The 24,473-nt window shown below is 40.1% G+C and overlaps 1 protein-coding gene across 1 annotated transcript; it reads left to right on the forward strand.

Moving 5' to 3' along the window:
- Positions 1–19,668: 19,668 nt before the first annotated feature.
- On the forward strand, positions 19,669–23,355 carry LOC149188997 (uncharacterized). Its single transcript, XM_089410099.1, has one exon. The coding sequence runs from the start codon at positions 19,669–19,671 to the stop codon at positions 23,353–23,355; it is 3,687 nt and encodes a 1,228-aa protein (XP_089266225.1).
- Positions 23,356–24,473: the final 1,118 nt, after the last annotated feature.

A 24,473-nucleotide genomic window follows, 5' to 3' on the forward strand; every position in this document is an offset into this window, starting at 1 on the left:
AATTGAGGAAAAATCTAGGGCTTGATCTGTTGGATCATATTTAGGTTAATCATTGTATATCTAATTTCCTTGAGGGCCATTATGCTAGTAAGGGAGCCTGAGTAGGTGCTGAGAAGAATTTAATGAAGAACCGTTGATTGCGGAAAACTTGTGTGTAATACATTACTATGTGTGATCTAATTGATGCTTGTATAGGTTCATTTGTGCTAAATTGTTTATGGTCAGACACATTAGTATGTTTCATTTCATTAGTTATGTAAATTAAATATGAAGTTGTTACCAGATCCTATCTGTGTGTGTGTGTGCACTGAGTCTAGTGCCCAAAATATAACATGGTATCAAAGCATGGTCTTTAAGAAGGGAAGTTGGATTTGAGATATGCACAAGTGATAGCTCTAAGAGAGGGATATAGGAACTATTGTAGGTAGCAGCAATGTTTTGAAGAACCATTCCAAGAGAGTTGGCTAAGTATGGCAGACTACTTATATGGGCCATGATCAACAAGCCTAGTGAGACATGGAACAGATCTTTCACATTAGGAGTTGTGGACAGTTGTAACCTAGTGCGTAGACAAAAAGAAATGGATGATATATTCATTCATAAGATGTGTTGGGATCTTGAGAGAAGATCAACACAAGAGAATGAGATTAATTATGATCCAAGTGTGAAGGTCTTGTGAAAAGATATGAGCTTGGAGGGCCCAAGTAAGGGCCAAATATATTCCTATGACAAGAGAGGGGCCAAGAAGGTAAGACCAAGATAGTCAAAGGGTTGAGATAGCCATTGGAGATCCAAGTTAGAAAATTAGAGTGAATTTCAAGTAGAGACCTTGAGGGTCAAGAAGGTAGGAAATCTAGAGTCGGAGGGAGTCAGGATTTAGAGGGAGTGAGAAGCCTCAGGAGGGATGTAGTCTTCAAAGGGAGTTAGTAGCTCAAAGGAAGGCAACCTTCAGGTTCAAGAATTCATGGTACAAGATGGATATGCAGGATGCTCAAGAGTGGGAGAGTTATAGGAGTAGGATATCTTCGAAGAAGATTCCCTGTCATACAAGGAAAATTTCTTGTGTCATATGGATCAATTCTGGTATTGGATCAAGGGTGGAAATGTGTTCTAGGTTAGAAGGAAAATCCACTTCTAGGTAGCGTCGTGAGAATACATCCCTCACTAAGAGAGAGTGTTGATATTCTAGGTAGCATCAAGAGTATTCTCATGTGTAGGGCAATTCGGCTAAGTGATGGAGCTTTGTACCCATAGACCCATGGTATTATACCCTTTGGAAAAGTATAAGCATAAGGGTGAATGATTCATTCATGTGGTTACAAGAGAGTATCTTGTAGAGGAAAGGGATGAGTGACCTTAGACCCCTTGAGGGATGAGAAAACCTATAGAGTGTGGTTGGCAAGACAGCATCTTGTGGAAGATAAGGTCGAGTAGGTCTCATACCCCTTAAGGGTCAAGAGGGCTTGTGGAAGGTCATCTGCAAGAGGGCTTCTTGTGGAGGAGAAACCCAAGTAGACCTTATACCCTTGACAACCTAGAGGGCATGTGGAGTGTGGTCAGCAAGAGAGCATCTTGTGGAAGAGAGGACCAAGTAGGACTTAGACCCCTTGAGGGTTGAGGTCTATGGAAGGTGGTTGAAAAGAGGGCATCTTGTGGAGGAGAAGGCTAAGTAGGCCTCATATTTGTGGAGGGCCGAGAGGGCTTGTGGTAATCCTAAGATTTATGGAGTGGCAAGAGGGCATGTGGTATTCCTAAGACTAGTGGAGACTCGAGAGGGCCTATGGTAGGGCACAGATCTGTAGAGGATCGAGTAGGATGAGAGGGTCAAGTAGGAAAAAAGGACCAAGAGGGACGAGAGGACCAAGAAGGATGAGAGGACCAAGAGGGCTTGTTGTTGGAAAAAAGGACTAAGAGGGCTTGTTGAAAACAAAGAGAGCCAAGAGGTCCTATTAATAGAAAAGAGAGTCGAGAGGACCTGTTGTTGGAAAAGAGGGTCAAGAGGGTTTGTTGTTGGCAAAGAGGGCTGAGAGGACATCTTATTGGAAAGAGAGCATAGAGATGTGTAGGGGCACGAGACATTGAGAGAGAGATTCTCTCAAGTAAGCAAGAGATCTGCATGAATAGTATTGCAGGTTTGTTGTGAGTGAGATACTCGATTGTGTTAGGTCCAAGGAAAGAACACAGAGAAGCAAAGGAGATCCAGATCAACCATATCAAAGAAAAATCTAGGGCTTGATTTGTTAGATCAAATCCAGGGTAATTATTGTATATGTCCTCAAGGCCCATTATCCCAGTAAGGGAGCTCAAGTAGGTTCTTAGAAGAATTTAATGAATAACCATTGATTGGGGGACTTGTGTGTAATATGTTTTTGGGCATGATTTAATTACTAGCTTTATAATTTAAGTTGTGCTAAATTTGTTTTTGGTTAAACACATTAGTGTGTTTCATTTCATTAATTATGTAAATTTAATAGGAAGTTATTACCAGATTGTGTGTCTGTGTGTGTGCACGAAGTCTAGTGCCCAAAATCTAACAAGAAAGACTCAATTTCAAAAACTTGAGAAAATTTTTAGGGAATATTTGTGGTCTAAGTATGATAGGGAGTGGGGTTTTCCATTAGTTAAATGGGATGTGTGCGCCATCATTACCAACGATGAGGGGGGGGCTTAGTTTGATTAATTTTTCCACCCAAGGTAATATTCTTGTGGCTAAATGGGTGGTACAATGTATTGAGGGTCTGCCATCTTTAGGTTTTGTTTCAACAATCAATAATGTTTTCTCAACACGTATAACAAGTCAAAGGGACCTCAATCTATGTGATATTATATTGACATCCAACCTTATTTCAAGGGTTGGACTCTCTCATCTTTAATATTATATTCTCAACTTAGAAAGTTGTTGCAAGAATGGTCCATTGGCAATGGGATGGAATAGGGAAATTCAAGACTTAATTTATCAACCCATGTAGAGGTAGAAGGTCCAGGGTTATTAAGTGATGGAGAAACCTTAATATCAAGCACATAAACTGAGCAAGAAAGGTATCTTTCTTTGGGGAAATCCATGGTATTATTACCTCTCGTTCCTTAAAGGAGTAACATTATATTACTCGAGAGTATGGTCTCATTCCCATTGATCATATTTTAGTTATGGATTTAACATACCCTATCCATAATTTATTTAAATGAATATTGGTATGTCTAGGTCATTTTCAAGGGATTGTGGTTGAAGCTTAAGTGGCCGACTTCTAGAATGACTCCCATGATTATATTCATTTCTTCATCAAAGATGTTAGCTACTTTGGATCCTTAACACACGTTGGGATCCTCCATATGGGTGTAATGGGGGATCAAATGACCTATAATATATTAATAATAATGGATTTCATTGAATGTAAAGTTGACTAGGTCCTTTACTGTCATTTTGAACATGACACTTACTATTTGGCACCCACAATTTTATTCATAGTGTTGAAAAATCTATAGGGCAATGATTAGAGTGATTTCTCTTTCTTTGATAATTTCTTGTGATGTCTTTTTACTTATATTAATTATTAGCTTGTCTTATTATTATTATGTTTGTGTATCATCAAACAGCTACGAAAACAAGAATAATAAGAACATAGAATATAGGCGGCAAGCTAGAGCAAAAACCTCTCCACTTGAGAGGAAAACCTACAAATATCTTCTCTTCCTTATAGATCCTTCAATTGAAGGATTCCAATACCTTTAGACCAAGACTAAGTCCAACCTTTACAGATGATGTGCTTTCCTTGTCCAATTCAAACCCAATCAAATCTCTTCCAATAGCACAACTTCGACCCCCAGCTGAAAAATTTTAGCCTCCACTGCAGACCTAAAATTTTCAGCCCTCTCACAGTTGTTGTTGCCACACTTGTGAGCTTCTTTTAGCCTCCTAGGGCTTCCTTAGACCTTCGCTTGGATTTCTCTAACATCTTGAGCTTAAGGATGGCTTCTTGTGACCTTCACTTTACCTTCTTGCCTTCTCTTCTCCAAGATCGAACTTGTAGAGGAAAACCCTAGCCTTCCTTCGCACATGTGAGAGAGTGATAGCCCAAAACCAAGTATTCTTCGTCCTCTTCCTTCTTAGTTTCCTTCTTCTTATTTTTCCTTCGCTTAAATGAATGTGCTTCAAGGAGATCGAGTTCCCTCCTTTATATAGGCTTCTCAAGGTGGACGTGGCTCCTCACATTATGCCGACTTGCCAGCTGCCAGGCGAACTTGGCCTTAAAGGGTATTTTGACACTTTTAAGGGAAAAAAAATTACAAGTTACAATGTGCCCACTGGGGTATTCAACTCATGATAATGACTCTTTTGACTTCTTGACATAGGAAAAACCCTAGAAGCACTCAATGGGTGTTTGACCTATAAAATAAGAGATCTTGAGCATGAAACCCATGCTCCAAAAATAATAATAATAATTTTCTTTTATTTTAAAATATACAAGAATCAAAAGTATATTTCATGTTTATGAAGATCGAACCTAGTTACACATTTTTCAACACTCCCTCTTAAGTAGGGAGGTAGTCATAAAATGTACATGTACATTCTCAATCTGAATAGATCCCATAAGAAGATCTGAATTGGTAACCCATATGTATATGTTAAATTGGCAACTAGGGCCAAACTCCATGTGGATCAACTTATTTATGGCAGCTGATATTTTTATTGGATCCCTCTCGTCGAAAGGTGTAGGATTAATCCAAAGATCATCTGATTCTGATATGTATATATGGAGATATGAATTTATTTAGATTATGGTTTTATTATCTAGCTGACCAGCTCTTATGTAGGCTCTAGAAGCCCAAACATCATGTTTATTCAATCATCCGCTTTTAGTATAAATAAGAGAGGATTTGGAGTCATTAGGACAACACATTCTTGAGGTGATCTCCTCCTCCACGTCTTGGGTTTTTGGAGAAGGAGTGAGACACCAAGAATAATATGCTGGTCTAAATGGTGATGCCCTAGCCGCAGGTCGATCTACAATCAGAGACACTTATATGTTGTCTAAGGAGTATTCTAGCCATAGTCAAGCCATGCCCTAGCTACAGTCAACGTGGTTAAGGAAAGGCTCAATACACGCTGTCTAGAAGCCTTATGAATAGGCCCTAACTCACTGTACAGAAACCTTATACTCTATGATGTCCAGAAGTAATAGCCGCAGTCGAGAAGAGGATTGAACTTGCTAAAAGGTAAAGCCGCAAGTAGCTGCAATCAAGGAGCAAGAAGCTACATGAAGGGTAGCCGCTGTAATATTGTAAAGCCGCAGTTGAAAGAAGCCCTTCCACATAGACAATCGATACGCTGTAATGAAGGCACTATATACGCACAGTCATGGAAACTTATGCGCTGTTATGTATATGCGGAAAACTCATACGCTGGTATGTAGTCACAGTCATAGTCCTGAGGTGAATAGAATGAAGCCGCAGTGAAGGTGAATGAAGCCGCAGCAAGGTCAATGAAATGCTATCATACGCAGCAACGCAGGACAGCAATATATATATATATATATATATATATATATATATATATATACACGCAGGACATAATCCAACGCAGTCATGAATCCGCTGATATAGGAAACCTATACGCTGTTTATGGTACGCTGATACGCCCTTAACCCTAACAGGTTGTAATGATCGCAGTCAAAGGGAGCACCGCAGTCAATGGAGCAGTTATCCCGTACGCAATTCATGGAAGACATGGATACGCTGAAGCACCCATATGCAGGTTAATCTGCCACGCAGTTCATGTGTATATCAACGTAGATATATATATACATATATACGCTATAGAACGCAATCATATTCATACGGAACGCTGTCAACATGGATTATATTTACATTGTTCATGGAGGTACAAATATGTTGTTCATTATGAATCATTCGCAGCCCTAATATAATGAACAGCAATGATATTGTCTAGGTATATAAACTTATGTGGCATAGAGATAAGGATGTTGTTATTATGTGCAGTCATGGTAATGGGCAGCAACATTATGTGTAATCTGGAACATAGCCTAGCTGCTTTGCTAGGCTGCAAGCCATAGCAAGCAGCTAAGGCTAATATCAACAGAGGCAAATTGTTGCAGCATGATGAAGCAACGAAGGCAGAGGCAGCAACATGGTGGGCAGCACTATGAGATCATGTACATGGGCAGTACAATGATACATTAGCAGGGGCAGCAACAGCATGATGATGATGCACATTAGTTTGAGCAGCATGATGTGCATGGGAAGCACAATGATGCATGGAGCATGGACAGCATCATGATGAATGTAATCATCAGCATGGGCAGCTTGACGATGATGATGGATGAGATCACGGACATGAAGGGCAACATGATAAGATCATGGACATGGGAAGCATGATAATAATCATGATTAGTGTAGCATGGTGCAATATGCAGTGGTGCAGCAAGAGGACCAAATGCCGCACGATGATAGGTATCAGTTGAAGCAAAATGTCTTCGATTGATCTCATCGTTATAGGAGATGATCTATGGTTAGATCTAGACAAGTCAAAGTATTGACTTCTGTTGTAAATGTACTATCTCTCTCTCTCTTTCTCTGCTGAACTTTGAAGAACATAAAAGAAGAATTGATAAAGGGTTTCCCCACACATTGTGGGGTTTGTCCCTAGCTCGCGCCACATCTTGCCTCCTCTTGTTTTGGCTTGTCTTCTAGGATTTATATTCATGTTCTATCTGTAATTTACTTTATGTTGATATGATTGGTAATATGGAAAAAGAAATTAAATAAATTGCTCTAGCATAGAACATACCAAAATTTAACAGTATAGCATCATATCAACCATCATTGTCATATAGCAAGGCCTTGACTAACAACTCTATCTCTCCACAAGATCTGAGCACAATTCTAGCAAGACCAATTATTTATAGACACCATCATCATTATCTCTCAAGGTACATACCCCACCCGAGTGTTCACAGAGTATGACTTTCATTAGACTATTCTTATCTTGGATAGCTAATCCTGAAAGAATATCAGTCCATGACTACTCTTATCTTGGATGCCCTACAACATATTCAAAGAGTGTCGGATGCCAGATGCTTACCCAATCCTCCATTTCGTCTTCCCAAGTGAAGACAGGAATGATGTGCTTATCTCTCCCTCTCAACTAGGGAGGATACATCAATAAAACCAAGTTTGTCTCTCAAATACACAAGATTCTTATTAGGAAGATATTTTTTCAATATGTCAACTACCTGCTCATCAGTGGAGATATATTGTAGCTGTAGCACACCATCTTGTACTAGCTTCTAAATGTAGTGATACTTGTTGTTGATATTCTTAGTCTTTCCATGAAATATTGGGTCTTCAAAAAATCTTATACAATTGGTGTTATCACAATGTATCAATGTAGGGTCCATTGGTCCTTCAAATAGTTTAGATAGCATCTTCCTCAACCAAATTGTTTCTCTGATTACTTCACAAGCTGCGATATACGCAGCCTCAGCACTACTTAAAGCAATTGTTTCTTGGTTTTTTCTCATCCATGAGATCATGGAGGGTCCCAAACTGAAGCATCCTCCTGTAGTGCTCTTATTAGGTCCTCATACTACTAGGATAACCCCTTATTGTTATTAGTGCAACCCCCTTATTGTATTAGTGTGCCCATATAGTCCCCATGTTGTTATTATTATGCCCCATAGAAGCCCACTATTGTTATTTTTGTGCCCCTACAATATTATTGTTATGTAGGATTTCATTGTATTGGGACCCCTTAGACTCCTATATATAGAAAGGGGGTCTTGTCATTTGTATCATCCAATAATTGTTCATTTTTGTAATGTAAAGGAGGTTTCCCCCTTGAAGAGGTTGATTTCTAAGGCATTGATCTATCTTTTCTATATTTTTGTGAGCTAGTTCCATAACATTTGGTATCAGAGCTTTGGATTCTAGGGTTTCACTGCTCCAAACAGGTCATCGTGGCATATTCTCTATAAAAAAATTTCTACAACATTTCTAAAGGTAAAAATAAAAAAAAATAAAAATTTGAGCTTAAATCTCAATGATCCTCGGGTCCGAACTTCAGATCTTGTCTCGCTATATTTTCGGAGATATGATCCAAGGAAGTTAGGGTTTTTATAAGCTCAAGAATTCCATCACAAACAGGTCATCGTGGAATTTTCAATATAATGTTTTTTTCTACGAAGGTTCAGACTCTCAAATTAAAACCCATTTGAGCCGAAATCTTGGTGACGCTCAGGCCCAAATTTCATATATTGTTTCTATATATGTTCGAAGATATGGCCCAAGACATTTAGGGTTTTTGCATGCTCCTGAATTACATCCCAAATAGGTGACCTGGGGAAAATCGTCATAACTTTCTCTCTGAGCATCAAATTGAAATTTCGTAAAAATTTACATAAAGAGGATGGCTTGTATCGTTTTGTATATCAGTTTGAGGTCCTAAGGTCGAAAAAGTGAGACATGGAAGGTCATACAAATTCCCTCTAGTGAACCAGTCTATAATCAGTTCATCGTAGGAGATTTGGCATAACTCTTTATTGAAGAATCTAATATTGATTTCACTGGTGGGGTTAGAAAGATGACTTAGAGAGCTACCATAGGACACAATTTCAAAACTTGGAGATCCTAAATTACAGGGTTACAGTCATTTCAAGATTGAGCCCCTAAAATCAAGAAAAATTGATATGAGGAAGTTTGATGGCAAGGATCTGATAAATTAGATACTACAGATGGAGTAACATTTTGATATACATGATGTACAACTGTTACAAAAAGTACATATTGCATATTTATATTTAGAACCAAATTAGTTTGTACGGTATAGAGGGCTTTGTTCTCGTAAATCACTTATCACCTGGTCAATTTTCACGGAGGAAATGATAGCACATTATGAGGATATAAAGAGCAACACCTTCTTTATCCAATTGATAAATCTCAAACAAAAGGGTTCAATTATAGAGCACATTGAGGACTTCCAAAAATTGAATATAAGGGTAAATGATATTCCAGAGAAGCAAAGGATTGATGTCTTCATAGGGAATTTAAAGGATAACATTCAACATGAGGTTCATCTTTGGGGACCTGATTCATTGAGGCATTCAGGTTGGCAAGAAAAATTGAAAGTGGAATTATGGAAACAAGGAATCATACCACTCACAACTATAAATATGGAAGTGTTTTTGCTCCTAGCCTTCCACAACGTACAAGGTTTACACCACAACGATTGGAAGAAAAAGGAGAAAAAGGGCTTTGTTACAATTGTGATAGAAAATACACTTGAGGTCATAAGTGCACTAAGAAGAGATTATTTTACATGGATTGTGAAGAGGAGGAAGAAAAGGATCAAGAAATGTCAAAAGAAGAGGATATACACCAGGAACCAACCCTTGAGAAAGAAGAAATGAATCCGACCATATCTTGTAAAGCATTGGCAAGAATTACCACTCATCAAACTCTCAAGATAGAAGGACATATCAACAAGAAAAAGGTTCAAGTGAAAGATCACATCGATCATCAAGAAATGAATCCAACCATATCTTGTAATGCATTGGCAGGAATTACCACTCCTCAAACTCTCAAGATCGAAGAACATATCAAGAAGAAAAAGGTTGAAGCAGTGAAAGATCACATTGAGCATCAACAAGAAGTTCTCCAACTTTTTAAGGATAACCCCACTTTGGTGCAGAATCGAATGAAACAACAGGTAGATCAACATCGTAGCGAAAGAAGTTTTGATATAGGCGACTAGGTATTTTTATTAATACAACCATACAAACAAATGTCCCTCAAGCAAGCTAAGAAGGATAATAACTTATCACCAAAGTATTATGGTCCTTACAAGGTGCGGCAAAAGATTGGTACTATGGCATACAAATTGGAGCTTCCTGCATCTTTCCGAGTGCCCCCAGTTTTCCATGTTTCATGCTTAAAGAAGGTTATAGCTGACAATCTCCCAGTTCAAACAATATTGTCAGAACTTGACGAGGAAGGAAAAATCATATTGGAACCTGAAGCAGTCACGGAAACAAGAACCCGATAGCTACGAAATCGATTAATTTCAGAGTATCTCATCAAGTGGAATAACTTACCCACTAAATATTCCACATGGAAGGACAAAAATTTTATACAAAAGCATCCATAACTACTCAAGCATTGAGGACAACACTTTTTGAAGGAGAGGGGCATGTTAGGTCCCTATACTACTAGGCTAACTCATTATTATTAGTGCAACCCCCTTATTGTATCATTGTGCCCATATAGTCCCCATGTTATTATTATGCCCCATAGAAGCCCACTATTGTTATTGTTGTGCCCCTAAAATATTATTGTTATGTAGGCTCCCATTGTGTTGGGACCCCTTAGACTCCTATCTATAGAAATGGGGTCTTGTCATTTTTATCATCCAAGAATTGTTCATTTGTGTAATGTAAAAGAGGTTGCCCCCTCGAAGAGGCTGATTTCTAAGGCGTTGATCTATCTTTTCTATCTTTTTATGAGATGGTTTCGTAACAGCTCCTTCCATCTTGCTCACTGCCTCCCCATTCAGAATATGTATATCCAATCAAATAGACATCATTCCTTCTATTATATTTCACGCAGTAGTGGATAGTTCCTTGCATATATCTCAGTATATGTTTTGTTGTTATCCATTGATCATGCTTCAGCTCCACTTGGAATTGACTGAGAACATTTACCGCAAAACATATGTCTGGTCGAGTATTCACCAAGTACATTAGTGAGCCAATCAATTGTCTATATATGGAAGGATCCACAAGGCTCGATTCGGAAATCCTTATTCTTTTCAAGTTTGTGATCATAGGGGTTGTCATTGATTTGAAATCCATCATGTCAAACTTCTTCAGCATCTTGATCGCATACTTTCCCTGACCTAGATAAATCTTAGCAGGTCCTTGCCAGACTTCCAATCCCAAATAGTAGTGCATCGGACCTAGATCCTTCATGTCAAATTATTTTGCTAGTTGCTTCTCGCATTCTTCAATTCGACCTTCTACGCATGTCAAGAGAAGATCATCTACATAAAAAAGAATGATTACAAGCTCTCCCTTCACAACCTTAATATAAAGGTTCAGATTAGCAAAACACTTTGTGAAGCCTAATCTCTGTAGGTATGCATCCATGCTAGCATACCATGCCCTTGGTGCTTGTTTGAGACCATATAATGCCTTCTTCAATCTGCAAACATATGCCTTTTTGTCCTTAACTTCAAACCCAAAGGGTTTCTCTATATAGACTTCCTCATCAATGGTGGCATTCAGGAATGCAGTCTTGACATCCATTTGGTGGATGTTCCATCCCATCGATGCTTCCAAAGAGACCAATGAATGAATAGTAGTATACCTTGTTGTTGGAGCAAATGTCTCTTCATAGTCGATGCCTTCTTGTTGAGAGAAGCCCCTAGCCACAAACCTTACCTTATATTTATCAATGCTTCCATCTTCCACATGTTTGATCTTGTAGAGCCACTTAGAAGTTACCACAGATTTTTCTTCGGACCTAGGTATGATCTCCCAAACTCCATTCTTCATTATAGATTAATATTCTTCATTCATGGCATCCTTCCATTATTGGTGATTGAGAGCTTCCTCAAAAGTGGATGGCTCTGGTTCTATTAGTTTTTCCATGTAGGTTTCATACCCAGAATATTGTTTGGGCTTATTTCTTTCCTTGAATGTACCTTGAGCTTCTCCATGACCTTTTGCATCTAGAAGTGTAGAATTCAACCAGTTAGGTCATTTTCTAGATTCAAGGATAGCCACAGGTTGTATAGGTTGATTCTTCTTCTTCCCTAGTAAATTCTTCTTCGAATACCGGAAGTTCTTCATCATCATAGTCCATAGGGATATCCTTTGATTTCTTGAATTCTCTATGAGCTTGCTTGAGACCATACAAAGCCTTCTTAATTCTGCAAACATATTCTAGTTTATCTGCCAGCTGAAAACCATATGGCTCCTCTATATATACTTCCTCCTGTAGTTCTCCATTGAGAAAAGCAGATTTGACATCCATTTGATAAATTTTGAGCTTCTTAAAGGAATCATATACCAAAAACATTATGATTGCTTCTAATCTAGCAACAGGATCAAAAGTCTAATCAAAATCCAAACCTTATATTTGAGCATAGCCTTTGCATACCAACCTAGCCTTATTTCTTACCACTTATGCATGACCATTCAACTTATTCCTGAATACCCACTTTGTGCCAATGACATCCTTGTTTGTAGGTCTTGGAACAAGTTCCCAAGTCTGATTTTTCTCTACTTGGTCCAATTCTTCATTCATTACTTTTAACCAATGTTGATCATTACTAGCTTGAACAACATCCTTTGGTTCCTCCATGGATAGTAGGGAAACATGTGCTTGTGTAGGGCTATTTAACATTTTCCTTCTTTTATGCACACCAGTATTTAATTCACCAACAATCTGATTAGCTAGGTGATATTTTTGTACGTACCTTGGGGGATCTCTTGCTTGACGGCTAGAGGGATATTCCTAGCTTTCTTCTGCAATTGCCTCATTAATCTCATCATTAATGCTTGTTGGTTCATCAATGTTGGATTTTTCAAGGTGTTTCACCTCATGATCATCATGCACATCTACCTTTACATCGATGTAGTTAATAATTATCTTGTTGCCTTTATTGTAACAGTTGTAGCCTTTGTTATTCTGTGAATAACCCAGAAAATTTTCTTCATGAGCTCTGGCATTGAATTTTCCTAGCTTCTCATCGTTCCTCTTGATCTAGCATCTACTGCCAAAGATTTTGAAGTTTTTTACTATTGCAATTCTGCCACACCACAACTCATAAGGATTTTTGTCACTGTTACCTCTTATATGAGCTTTATTGAGAATGACAACTACTGTATGAATTGCCTCTACCCAAAATCTTTGTTGAACATGCTTTTCTGTCATAATTGCTCTAGCTAATTGTTGCAATGATATGTTTGCTCTCTCTGCAACACCATTTTGTTGGGGAGTCTCTACTATGGTTAGTTTCCTCTTGATGCCATTATGTTTGCAGAATTCATCAAACTCCTTTGAAGTGAACTCACCTCCATTTTCTGACCTTATGCTTTTGATTTTGCAGTTTGTCTCGTTGTCAACCATGGCTTTGAACTCTTTGAACTTCCCAAAATATTTAGACTTCTCTCTGAGGAATGCAACTCACATCATCCTATTGAAATCATCAATGATTAGCATAAAATAGAGCTTACCATTAGTTGATTGCATTCTCGATGGTCCACACAAATCCATGTGTACCAGCTGTAATGGTTTTGCTGAAGAGTTTTCCTTTTCTCTGAAAGGAACTCAAGCTTTCTTTCTTAGTAGACATGACTTACAAATAATTTTATCTAGTTTTGAAATCCTAGGCAGGTCCTTGACTGTGTTTTTATTACTAAGCTTGACAATCTGGTCAAACTTCAGATATCCAAGCCTTTTGTGTCATAGCTAGCTTTCATCAATCTTGGTCATACAACACTTTTTTGTTTTTTCCTTCAAAACATAAACATTGTTCGATGTTCTTACAACTTCAGCCACTATATCTCTTGTACCTGTGGATTTGATTTGAAACTTTTTTTCTTTGAACACCACATCGTATCCATGGTCACACATTTGGGACACACTCAACAGATTGCGCTTTAGCACATCAAAATACAATACATTGTTTGCCTTACCTATGCCATTTGACAAACTGACTACTCCTTTTCCAATTATCTTGCTTCGAGCATTATTCCCAAAAGTCACATTACCTTTGTCCATAGGCCGCCAATTAATAAATTTCTTTCTATCTCTTGTCATGTGCCTGGAACAACCATTGTCCACATACCAATGACTCCCACCATTGTGAGCATACAAGGCAATGTCACACTGCTCTGAATTCTTTTTTTCTTTCCATATTTCTGGTTGTTGTATAGTTTTCTCAATAATTGGTCCTTTCTTCTTTTCCCTTAGCCTGCAATTTACTGCTATATGCCCAAAATTATGGCATTTAAAACACTACACTTGATAATTCAAGGGAGAAAACAGACTATCATACCTAAGTTTGGTTCTTCTTTGTTGAAAACTTTTATTGGATCTGAATTGTCTATAAGAGAGATTAACTCTGTAGTTGGCTACCTTGTGGCTATAGTTGGTGCATGTAAAACAATATCCAGGGAAGACATCATTGTACCTAGGTGGTTGCCTTCTGCACTGAGTAGAAAATCAATTTTCATGGATAGTGTACTCCTTCTGTTGCTGCTGATTTGCTTAGGCTCCGTAATTGTCTCGTGTTGCTGCATGGGCCCTTCTTTCAATGGGGGAACAAAATATATTATCTTTTTTTCTTTTTAACTCAGTTGTTGCACTTGACTCAGCATCATAGCCTAGATCAGTTCGATTTGAGGAAGGTATTTGTGCTTCTAATATTTCATTCAAACCTCTAATTCCCTTGCTAATTTTTTTCATTTAAGCTGAGTTGTGTTTTTTCTTTCTCCAACTCCTTCCTCAGAACTGCGATTTCACCTTCTAGCTTCACACATTCTTGAACTTTGTCAATCAACTGTTGGCTCAAAGATTCTTGAATTTTCTTACCTTCTTTTAACTATAGAAGTAATGGCTCAATAGCCTCTTCATTTTCTTTCATCATAGATTCCTTCTAGGTTTTGTTTTTCTTTCTTAGCCTCTCTATTTCCTCAAGAGCACTTACCAGCTCTCCTTCAAGATCTACTTCACCTTCTTCATTGTCAGAGTTGATAGCCTTGATTTGCATATATTTAATGGCCATTAGCATGAATTCCTTAGGGCTTTCATCACCTTTTTCTTCATCTGAAGACTGGCTAGGCTCACTTTTAGAAGATTTACCCTTCTTGGACATAGAAGCCCCTCTTTTTAGCCTTTTTAACTTTCTTAAACTTTCCTTTAGGATCATATTCCGTTTTCTTCTTTTCAGGACACTTTGATGCATAATGACCAACTTTGCCACAGTTAAAGCATTTAAATGGTAACTTACCTTTATACCTGCCTGATCCTCGCTTGATTGTCTTCACAAATTTGGCTTCATATTCATCTGATTCACAGCATGAGTCATTAAACTCATTCTTGCTCTTCTTTTTTGCTTTGAAAGTTGATTCTTTGGCTGCAAACTTTCCTTTAGAACTCCTCATCTCATAGGCAATGAGTGTTCCAAGAAGTTGATCTAAAGTGAGAGTGTTCAGGTTTGGCATTTATTCAATGGTAGACACTTTAGGATTAAACCTCTCGGGAAGAGACCTTAGCACTTTTTGAACTACCACTTCTTCATCTAGCTTCTCATCAAGCCCTCTTATGGTATTTACAAATTGATATATTCTTAAGAAATACTTTGCAATATCTTCATCATCATGCATGCTTAGAGATTAAAATTGCATCCTAAAACCTTGGAGTTTGGCCTTCTTTACCTTGATGTCTCTTTCATAATGGTTTCTCATCTTCTCCCAGATTGCTTTGGCAAATGTGCAATCCATTACTTTAACAAGCTATGATTCAGGTAGGCCAACAAGAAGGGCATGCATTGCTTTGGAATTGCATGCAAACTCCAACTTTTGATCTTTGGTAATTAGTGTTGGAGGTCTTCAATATTCTTCTTCCAAAAAATCCCACACATTAGCTCCAAGTGATTAAATGTAGGTCCTCATCCTCACTTCTAAAAACATACAATTTGTTCCATTGAACATGGTTCCTTATTGGTAAATCCTCCTTCTTTTTTCGTCATGGTCCTTGATCTTACTTTCAACTCTTAGACTGATCAGAAGTAACATCGCTCTCATACCAATTGTTGAAAACCAAGACAATACTTCAACAATTTATAGGCACAATAAAATAAAACTCAATGGAACACACACAAACAACAATTTAAATTTCAGAACTGCTCTTCAGTTTTATTAATGGAGCAAGCTACAACTTGCAAATACAATGCTATGGCTATAACCAGAAGGAAGATGCAACTTTTGTATTCTTCAATTGCAACTGAATGGAGCTACAACCTCAAACAATTCTTTAGCACCAACTGGAATGAGCACCAACCCCTCAAGACACTCATTATTTCCATATTTCATCCATTTTCACACTCAAACATGAATTCCCTCTCCGCTTTTCAAAACAAGTGAATCTCTCTACCACCAACACCTTCAGCAATCCCATAGCAATCCCTGATCACTAAAAACACCATACCAACACCTTATTGCAACAGAATCTCTATCTCAAAACAATTGCAAAAGTAATTCTGCTTCACTAAGCCTGTTTATATAGATTTTCTTTTTTCTATATTTGGCTCTTAATTTATGCATGAAGCCATATTTTTTCATTTGCCTTGCTCAGACTGGTCTTCTAGACTTGTTCTCCAAGTCATCTAGCCTTAACAACCTCTTTCTACACCTCAAACTGAGTATTTTTGTTAAAGCCATGCATTCTGGAATTTTTCAGAAGTTAGCAGTCCACCTGCTAAACTGAGCTCCAATTAACTTTGGCATTAATTGCCAAGAACTGGCAATTCTTCTATTTATGACTTAAGCTCCCTTCGCGGGCTCCTTTTCCTTGTTTTTCACCATACGACCAGTCTCTAGGACTGTTGGCGTAAGCTCTGAGGGCTAAGTCATTTTAAACTCTGGGTGGGGGCCTATTTTCCTTTGTCAACGGCTCTTCGTCGTTGGTCACAATGATTAGCTGTTTTAGTTTTTGTAGCATTGGATGTTTTCTAGCCACGAAATTTTGTGGAGAGGCTAGAATACATGAGATTTCCAAAACCCAGAAATCGTTTCTGGAAATTCCACCTAGAAGTGTCTCAATTAGGTTATTAATCGATTTTCAAATATTTTCTAAGTCTAAACTTAGGGAATATGGTTAATTAATCAGTGTTAATTGAGATAAGGCGTGAATCATCTATAAACTCACAAGGATCTATCCAAAAATGATCCTAGCCATTGATTAATTTTTAATCCTGGTTGTTGGTTCTCCAACAGTGGATTGTAAAATAAAGTCGATGTTGTGATGGAGATCATCCAGTGCAAATACTCAGTTTCCTAGGCAGTTCGATTTTCTCGGTAGCAGCATCTCAACAAAGAAGATAAAGCCAGAGGATGAGTAGCAGGTGGAAGAGGAGAGTAGTAGAATTCCGAGAGGAGGATTTCCAGTTCCCAGAAGAGTCAAAGGAAGGAAGGCTAAAATCTTCAGAGGGCCAGTGTAGGCTCTGCATAGAGGGTGATGCAGGGACCTCACCACAAAGGTTGGGGAAGCTATTTCAAAGGTAGAAAATCATTGTGGGGTGAGAGAAAATTCTCATAATATTTTTTACAGTTTTTTCCTCAGATTAGATTGCCAACTGGGCATCTAAATCATTGTACTCAAAATTACAAGAGGAGGATTTCCAGTTCCTAGAAGAGTCGAAGGAGGGAAGGCCAAAATCTTCAGAGGGCCAGCGTAGGCTCTGCATAGAGGGTAACGCGGGGAGCTCACTGAAGAGGTTGGGGAAGCCATTTTGGAGGAAGAAAATAGTTGTGGGGTGAGAGAAATTCTCACAATATTTTTTCCAATGTTTTCCTCATATTAGATTACCAGTTGGGCATCCAAATCATTGTACTCAAAATTGTTGTAGAATATTAATAATAAAATCTTAATCTGCTACAATAATGTGCATCCTGATTACTTTGTAACGTTGTTGAGCGCGCGCGCGTCCCTGCCTTCGAACTCGTCTGCTGCTTGATCGATCAGCTCCATGGATCCTCCGGATCTGCCTAGTGGGGATCCGGAACTACAACAGGCCTTTTCCAAACTGGTAAAATCTCTTCCTCAGCAAAGACCAAGGCCAACAGCAACCAAGTTCGTGAAGAAATTAGATGTTTTACAGGAAGTTCATCTACCTCCGACTATCCCTCGCATGGCAGCCATCTCCTTAGCAGAGAAAGGCTTAATAGGGCAATTTACAGGACTATGGCCCTCGCCCAAAACAGTGCAAAGGTGGGTTGAACGAAACTGGGCAAACAAGACCCAAGGGAAAATATCCATCAGATTCTGTGGCAGAGGATATTTTACCTTCCACTTCGAAACTAAGGAAGACAAGGATCTAATATTCAGAAACGGGTCTTACTTCATGGATTCCAGGGGTCTCTACCTCAACAAATGGACCCCGGATTTTGATCCAGAGCTTGACATTCCAAGCGCAGTTCCAGTCTGGGTCAGGCTGCCCCATCTTCCTCTTCACTGCTGGGGTGATGACTCGGTTAAAGCAATAGGAAATGCGGTCGGAAAATACATAGATCGCAGTGAACCCAAGGATAATATGCAGGCTTGTGCGCGGATTTGTGTTGAAGTAGATCTGGGACGTGGACTACCGGAAGCAATCAAACTGAAAGTAGACGAGTGGTGCCATATCCAGCAGCTGGACTACGAACAGATACCCTTCAAATGCAAGGTATGTCACGAGTATGGCCATTTTGCAAATAGATGCCCTAAAATTATTAATGTAGAACCAGAAGAGCAAGAAGGGCAATGGGAAACTGTTAAAAGAAAAAAAACATCTCCTCCTCTGAAACCTTCGGAATCTGAAGCCCCTGAGCCCTCTCTCCAGCAACCCAACCATCCCCATCCATCCCATCAGCATCCCTCTTCATCCTCTCAGCAGCCCCCCCTTCATCATCCCTCCTCTCCTCCTCGACCCTCAGATCCCTCCATTCCTCCCTCTTCCAACCCCTTTGCTGCCCTCTCTGAGGAAGAAACCGAGCAGGACACTTCTCCATCAGATCCACTTCCTCATCCCTCCCCCCCTCATACCTCACAACCTTCCCCTGACACCCCCTCTGCAAGGATTACCAGAAGTTCATCGAAGGACCATGGAGCACCATGTGATATTCCCAAAAAACACGGCCCAGGCAGAAAATCAGCTAAACAACACAGAGAAGAAAGTGCGCAGAAAGATATTGCCATGGGATCTCAGACTCCTATAGAATCCTTCATTGTTGGACATTCGGATAAAGAAAACAATTACAAAGGCAAAGAGAGGCGAACACCTCTCCATGCTTCTGGTAAACCATGATGAAAATGCTATCCTGGAACAGTAGGGGATTAGGGCACCCCTCCAAGATAGCAGCCCTTAAGGAATTAATCAAAAGTGAAAAGCCTGAAATCATCCTCATTCAGGAGACAAAGCAAGATCAATCTGAATCCAATAACATTATCAATCAGCAAAAGCAATATAACGGTTGTGCTAGTGAAGCAAGAGGAGCTTCAGGTGGCATCCTAACAATGTGGGACAACAGTAAATGGAGCTGCAACTTTGCCAAAATACATCAGAACTAGATCAGTGTCAAACTAGAAAGCAAGGAAAATGGAACAACTGTAAAAATATACAATATCTATTCACCAAATCAATACAGGGAAAAAGAAGTGTGCTGGGCCACTTTGGAAACAAATATAGAAGAAGACCAAGACAGCAATCTCATTCTCGCAGGGGATCTAAATCTGGTTTTGCATGCAAATGAGAAGAGAGGGGGCATCTTCAGCCCAGACCCATTCAGAAACAGACTTGAGCACATTATGCAGGAGCAAGACTTGGTTGATATAAAACCCAAGAATCGCAGGTACACCTGGAGCAATAGGCGACTAGGAGCATGCAATATCATGGAGAGGCTTGACCGATTCCTCATCAATATCGCATTCCTGTCCTCCTTCTCCACCGGCCAGTCAAACATCCTCAACATTTCCGCCTCGGATCATTATCCTATAACGCTCACCTTGCACAGTCATTGCCAGCTTGGACCCCTTCCTTTCAAATATTGCTCCTTATGGAATCGATCTCCTGCAGCTAGAGACGTGGTGGGGCAGGCTTGGACCCAGCATGTGGAAGGCTCTCCGACATACATCTGGGAATCAAAATTAAAGCAAACTAGACAGGCTCTTAAAGCCTGGGCAAAGAATAATTACCAGGAGCCCGAGCTGATTAAAAAGGATATCAAGAAAAATCTTGAGGAAGTGCAGCAACATATCGAAGTTGTTGGTCTCTCCCAACAAGCCAAAGAAAATGAGATAAGACTGTACTCCCAGCTGAGACAAACAATAAGGGACGAAGAGACCAAATGGAGACTAAAGTCAAGACAGTTATGGCTGCGCGAGGGAGATAAAAATACATCTTATTTCCATAAGCAGGCAACAATTAGAAAGACCAGGAACACTGTGAGCACAATCAGAGATAGTGAAGGATACAATTACGACACCCAGGACTCCATAAAAGCAGCAGCCACCAATCATTTCAAAAATCTCCTTACAGAGGACAAAAGTGAGGAGGACTACTCAAGTATACTTCAATACATGACTGCTGAAGTCACTCAAGAAACGAACAGCAAGCTCACTCAAGATATAGAAGAGGAAGAAGTTCAAAAAGCAATCTGGAGTCTTCACCCAGACAAAGCCCCAGGACCAGATGGGTTTCCAATTAGTTTTTACAGAGAGTACTGGCAGCTGATCAAAAAAGACCTCCTAAAGATGATACGCTGGGCTCTTCGGAAAGGCAAACTGGGGGGATACACCAACTCAACCCATCTAGCATTAATCCCTAAAGAAAACAGACCCTCCACCTTCTCAAGGTTTCGACCCATATCCTTATGCAATTCAGCATACAAAATAATCACCAAAATCCTGTCAGCAAGACTCAAGCCCCTTCTCTCCTCTTTGATCTCAGAAAATCAAGGAGGCTTTCTGCCCAATAGACACATCTCTGATTCCATCCTTCTTGTGCAAGAGGCCATTCATTCAAGCATTAGCCGAAAGGAGAAAGGATTTGTCCTAAAGCTAGATCTTGCCAACGCCTTTGATAGGGTTAGGAACTCTTTCCTGTTTGCAGTGCTTCATAAAATGGGCTTCAATTCCTCCTTCATTAATATGATCAAAGCCTGCATTTCGAATCCTTGGATCTCCCCTCTGATCAATGGTCGCCCTTGTGTTGCCTTTCAATCCTCTCGTGGCCTAAGACAAGGCTGTCCCTTGTCCCCCTACTTATTTATTCTTATGGCTGAGTCTCTTAGCAAAGCCTTGGATTACAACCGAAGAATTGGCCTAATCACTGGCATCCAGTTTGAGCAAGGTACAAATAACATCAATCACTCCCAATTTGCAGATGATACCCTCTTGATGGGAGGAGCGTCCATAACCATAGCAAGGCGCTTCAAAAAGACTCTAGATCAATTCATGGATTATTCAGGAGGGAAAGTTAATCAGGTAAAGAGTTGCATTTATGGATGGAACACAACTGCTCAAACCATCCACAGCATTGCAAACACTCTAGGAGTCTCATACAAGCTAAATTGGAGCCATTTCACTTACCTAGGGATGCCGGTAAGTATGGGACCTATGAAAGCCGATACATGGAATGAAATCCTTGACAAAATAAAGAGAAAGATCCAACAATGGGGATCTATCTGGCTGAATCCAGCAGGTCGCCTTGTTCTTCTAAAATCTGGTCTGTCCTCTCTGCCCATCTATCGTTTTTCTCTGTACCAAGCTCCAATGGCTTTCCACCAAAAAATGGAAAGAGCCCTTAGACACTTTCTCTGGCAAGGAGGAAAAACGGAAAGAAAAAAGTTCAATCTGGTTAGCTGGAAGAATGTCATTCAGCCTCATGAGAGAGGAGGGTTCGGAATAAGAACTCCAAAACTGCTGAACCTAGCTCTTGGAGCTAAAATAATTTGGAGACTGATCTCAGGGGCCTCAGCTTGGTGGAAAACGGTCCTAGAGGCCAAGTATCTGAACAGCACAAGGCATCAACTCTTGGACACCAATATCCCCAATAGAGACAGCACAAAAATCTGGAAGCTCTGCAAGAAAGTCATACCATTTATGTCCCAAAACATATCAAAGGTCCCAGGAGGGGGGAGCAGCTTTAATTTTTCCACTGATAGAATATTAGGACAGCAACCTATGGGATCCAACATAGAAGCAACCCCTGCCATTAGTTGGCTTAATGACAGAGGTATATGGTGCTTAGCTCAAATAACGCAATGGGGAAACCATTCTCAAACTTGGGCTGGTTGGAAACTCCCGGATTACCCTAGAGAGTTAGAAACAAGCGTTGTAGCCTTCAAGAACCTTCTGCAAAGTAAAGCTCCAGTCCAAAGAGGAAAGCAAGATGGCTACCGCTGGGATCCCACGGGAACTCAATACACAGCCAAGGCAGGGTATCAACACCTTTGCAACAGCGCCTTCCCACAGGCCATATGGAATCAATGGAAACTGGTATGGAGAGCTGAAGCCCCCCCTAAAGTCAAATTCTTTTTTTGGCTTCTCCTGAAAGGGAAGATTCTAACAGCAGAAAACTTAAATAAAAGGGGCATTCTGGGTCCGTCCAGGTGCCCAAACTGCTGTCAAGCTGAAGAAACAATGCAACACCTGTTCATAGACTGCCAAGTAGCTGATGATTGCTGGAGACAGATGGCCTCAATCGGGGAAGTCACATGGGAACCAAAGGCAACCATTGCAGAATCTGTCTACAACTGGAGGAAAAATTGTCCTTGGAAAGGAAAAAAGAGCAAATTAACGCAAAGGATATGGCATACTATACCCTTAACCCTTGTTTGGCGCATCTGGCTGGCAAGAAACAGGAAGGTTTTTCAAGACAAAGGATGCAATACTAGAGTTATGTGTCAAACAGCTAAGAATTTAGCGGTGGAAACAATTATAGTTCACACTCATGAAAAGATCGAGACCACCAATTACAGTGTTGAAGAGAGAAACTTGATTAACGATGTACAAGGAAACAACAACAGCATCCAGGCACCAAGGCAAGGAAATCCACGATTGAAGGAGGCAAGCAGCGTTTGGAAATTGAGGCTCAAGGAAGAGGAATTTGCACTCTGGCTGAGCAACTGCAATAGGTTCTATATGTTCTTTGACGGCGCCTCAAAATCAAATCCCGGCCTGGCAGGTGCAGGGGGTCTTATATGCAATGCCAATGGAGAGACTATTCTTCAATTTGAATGGGGGCTGGGTGAGCTATCCAATAACAGGGCTGAGGGACTGGCTCTATTCCAAGGGCTCACCCAACTGCTCAAGTTAGGAATTAAGAAAGCGATTATCTTCGGGGATTCAGCAATTATCATCAAGCTCATGGTGCACAAGCGGAGCACGCCAAACACCCTTCTGCAGCAAATCAACTGTAGGAACCAAATCCTTCACGACTTGTTGGAGGAGGTCCGATATTATCATATACTACGTGGACTAAATAAAGATGCTGACAAGAATGCCAACAAGGCCTGTGATCGCTCCAAAGGCATCCTCAGCTGTAACAACGTCACATCCATCCAACCGTTACCATGAGGAATCCGCAGCCAGTCAAAGCTAGGAGAATCGTAGTCAAAAGAATCCATTACTGCAGGCAAATCCACAGTGCAGGGGATTGTGTAGATAAGGCAGAAAGGACTCGCAACAGAAACCAGATAAGGAAATCAATTCGAAGCATGGGAATCAGACATCATGCAGACGGAAATCGTCCTAAACATCAGATCCTAGATATTGGTCAGGATATGCGTTGGAAGGTGCGGTGGATCATTGGGAAGCGCAGTTCTTCCCCCCATCACAGCACTCTGAAAAAGGCTTTATATGCCCCTGGTGTCCAGACTTATTTCCCCACAGGAGAAATTCGCATTCACAGTTTCAAGAGCGGAATTGCCGCCGCTCCTCTCCAAGCAATCTGCGATAATCTCTTCAAGCTTGAGGTTCTATCCTCAAGAGGCTGCTGCTTTTACCAGAGCGGTGCTGCCACTGCGCGAAAGGAGGCTTACACCAGCAGAAAGGAAAGCCTTCAAAGGCACTGTGAGAAGAATCCGATCAGCGCCTACAACCTTTTTTCAGACCCAATGGAGTGCCCAGAACAGTGTTTTCATTGCAGGGACTTACAAGCTGAATTCGACGAGGTACGTGCACAACAGCAAGCTCTGGAGGATCAGGTTCGTAGTTTGGAAACAAGGCTTGAAGACCAATGCAGAATTCTCCATGAGAAATACAGGGCTGAGATGAATCTCTTCCTGCATAGAGTTCACTCCCTGCATGAACAGTTTAGTTATTTGAGTAACAGATGCGCCCATGCTGAAGAAAAGATATCCATCCTCAAGTATATGATGGATAAAAAATTCAAAGATGCTTCATCCTCTTCTAGTGCAAAGCCAAACGAGCCAGACATGGACCCAGAAGGATCTACTGCAAGGAAGATAAGTCGTATAGATATAGATTAGTCATGGGTTGTAGATGTAAATTTTGGGGCTCACAGTTTGTAAGAATCTACAGCAGTACAAGCAGTTTTAAGGGTAGTAAAACAAAAGTTAGAATCAAGGAAAGTAAATTTTTTGTAATTCCTTGGATTCAGAATGCTCAGGAAGCATCTTATGTATGGCAATTTGCGTTCTTTTTTTCAGTTTAATACAATAGCAACCGATCTT

Source organism: Pinus tabuliformis, chromosome 3_1 (genome assembly GCF_031772625.1).
Source record: "Pinus tabuliformis cultivar Carrire ecotype Pingquan chromosome 3_1, CPIR1, whole genome shotgun sequence".
In the NCBI taxonomy this organism is placed as follows: domain Eukaryota; kingdom Viridiplantae; phylum Streptophyta; class Pinopsida; order Pinales; family Pinaceae; genus Pinus; species Pinus tabuliformis.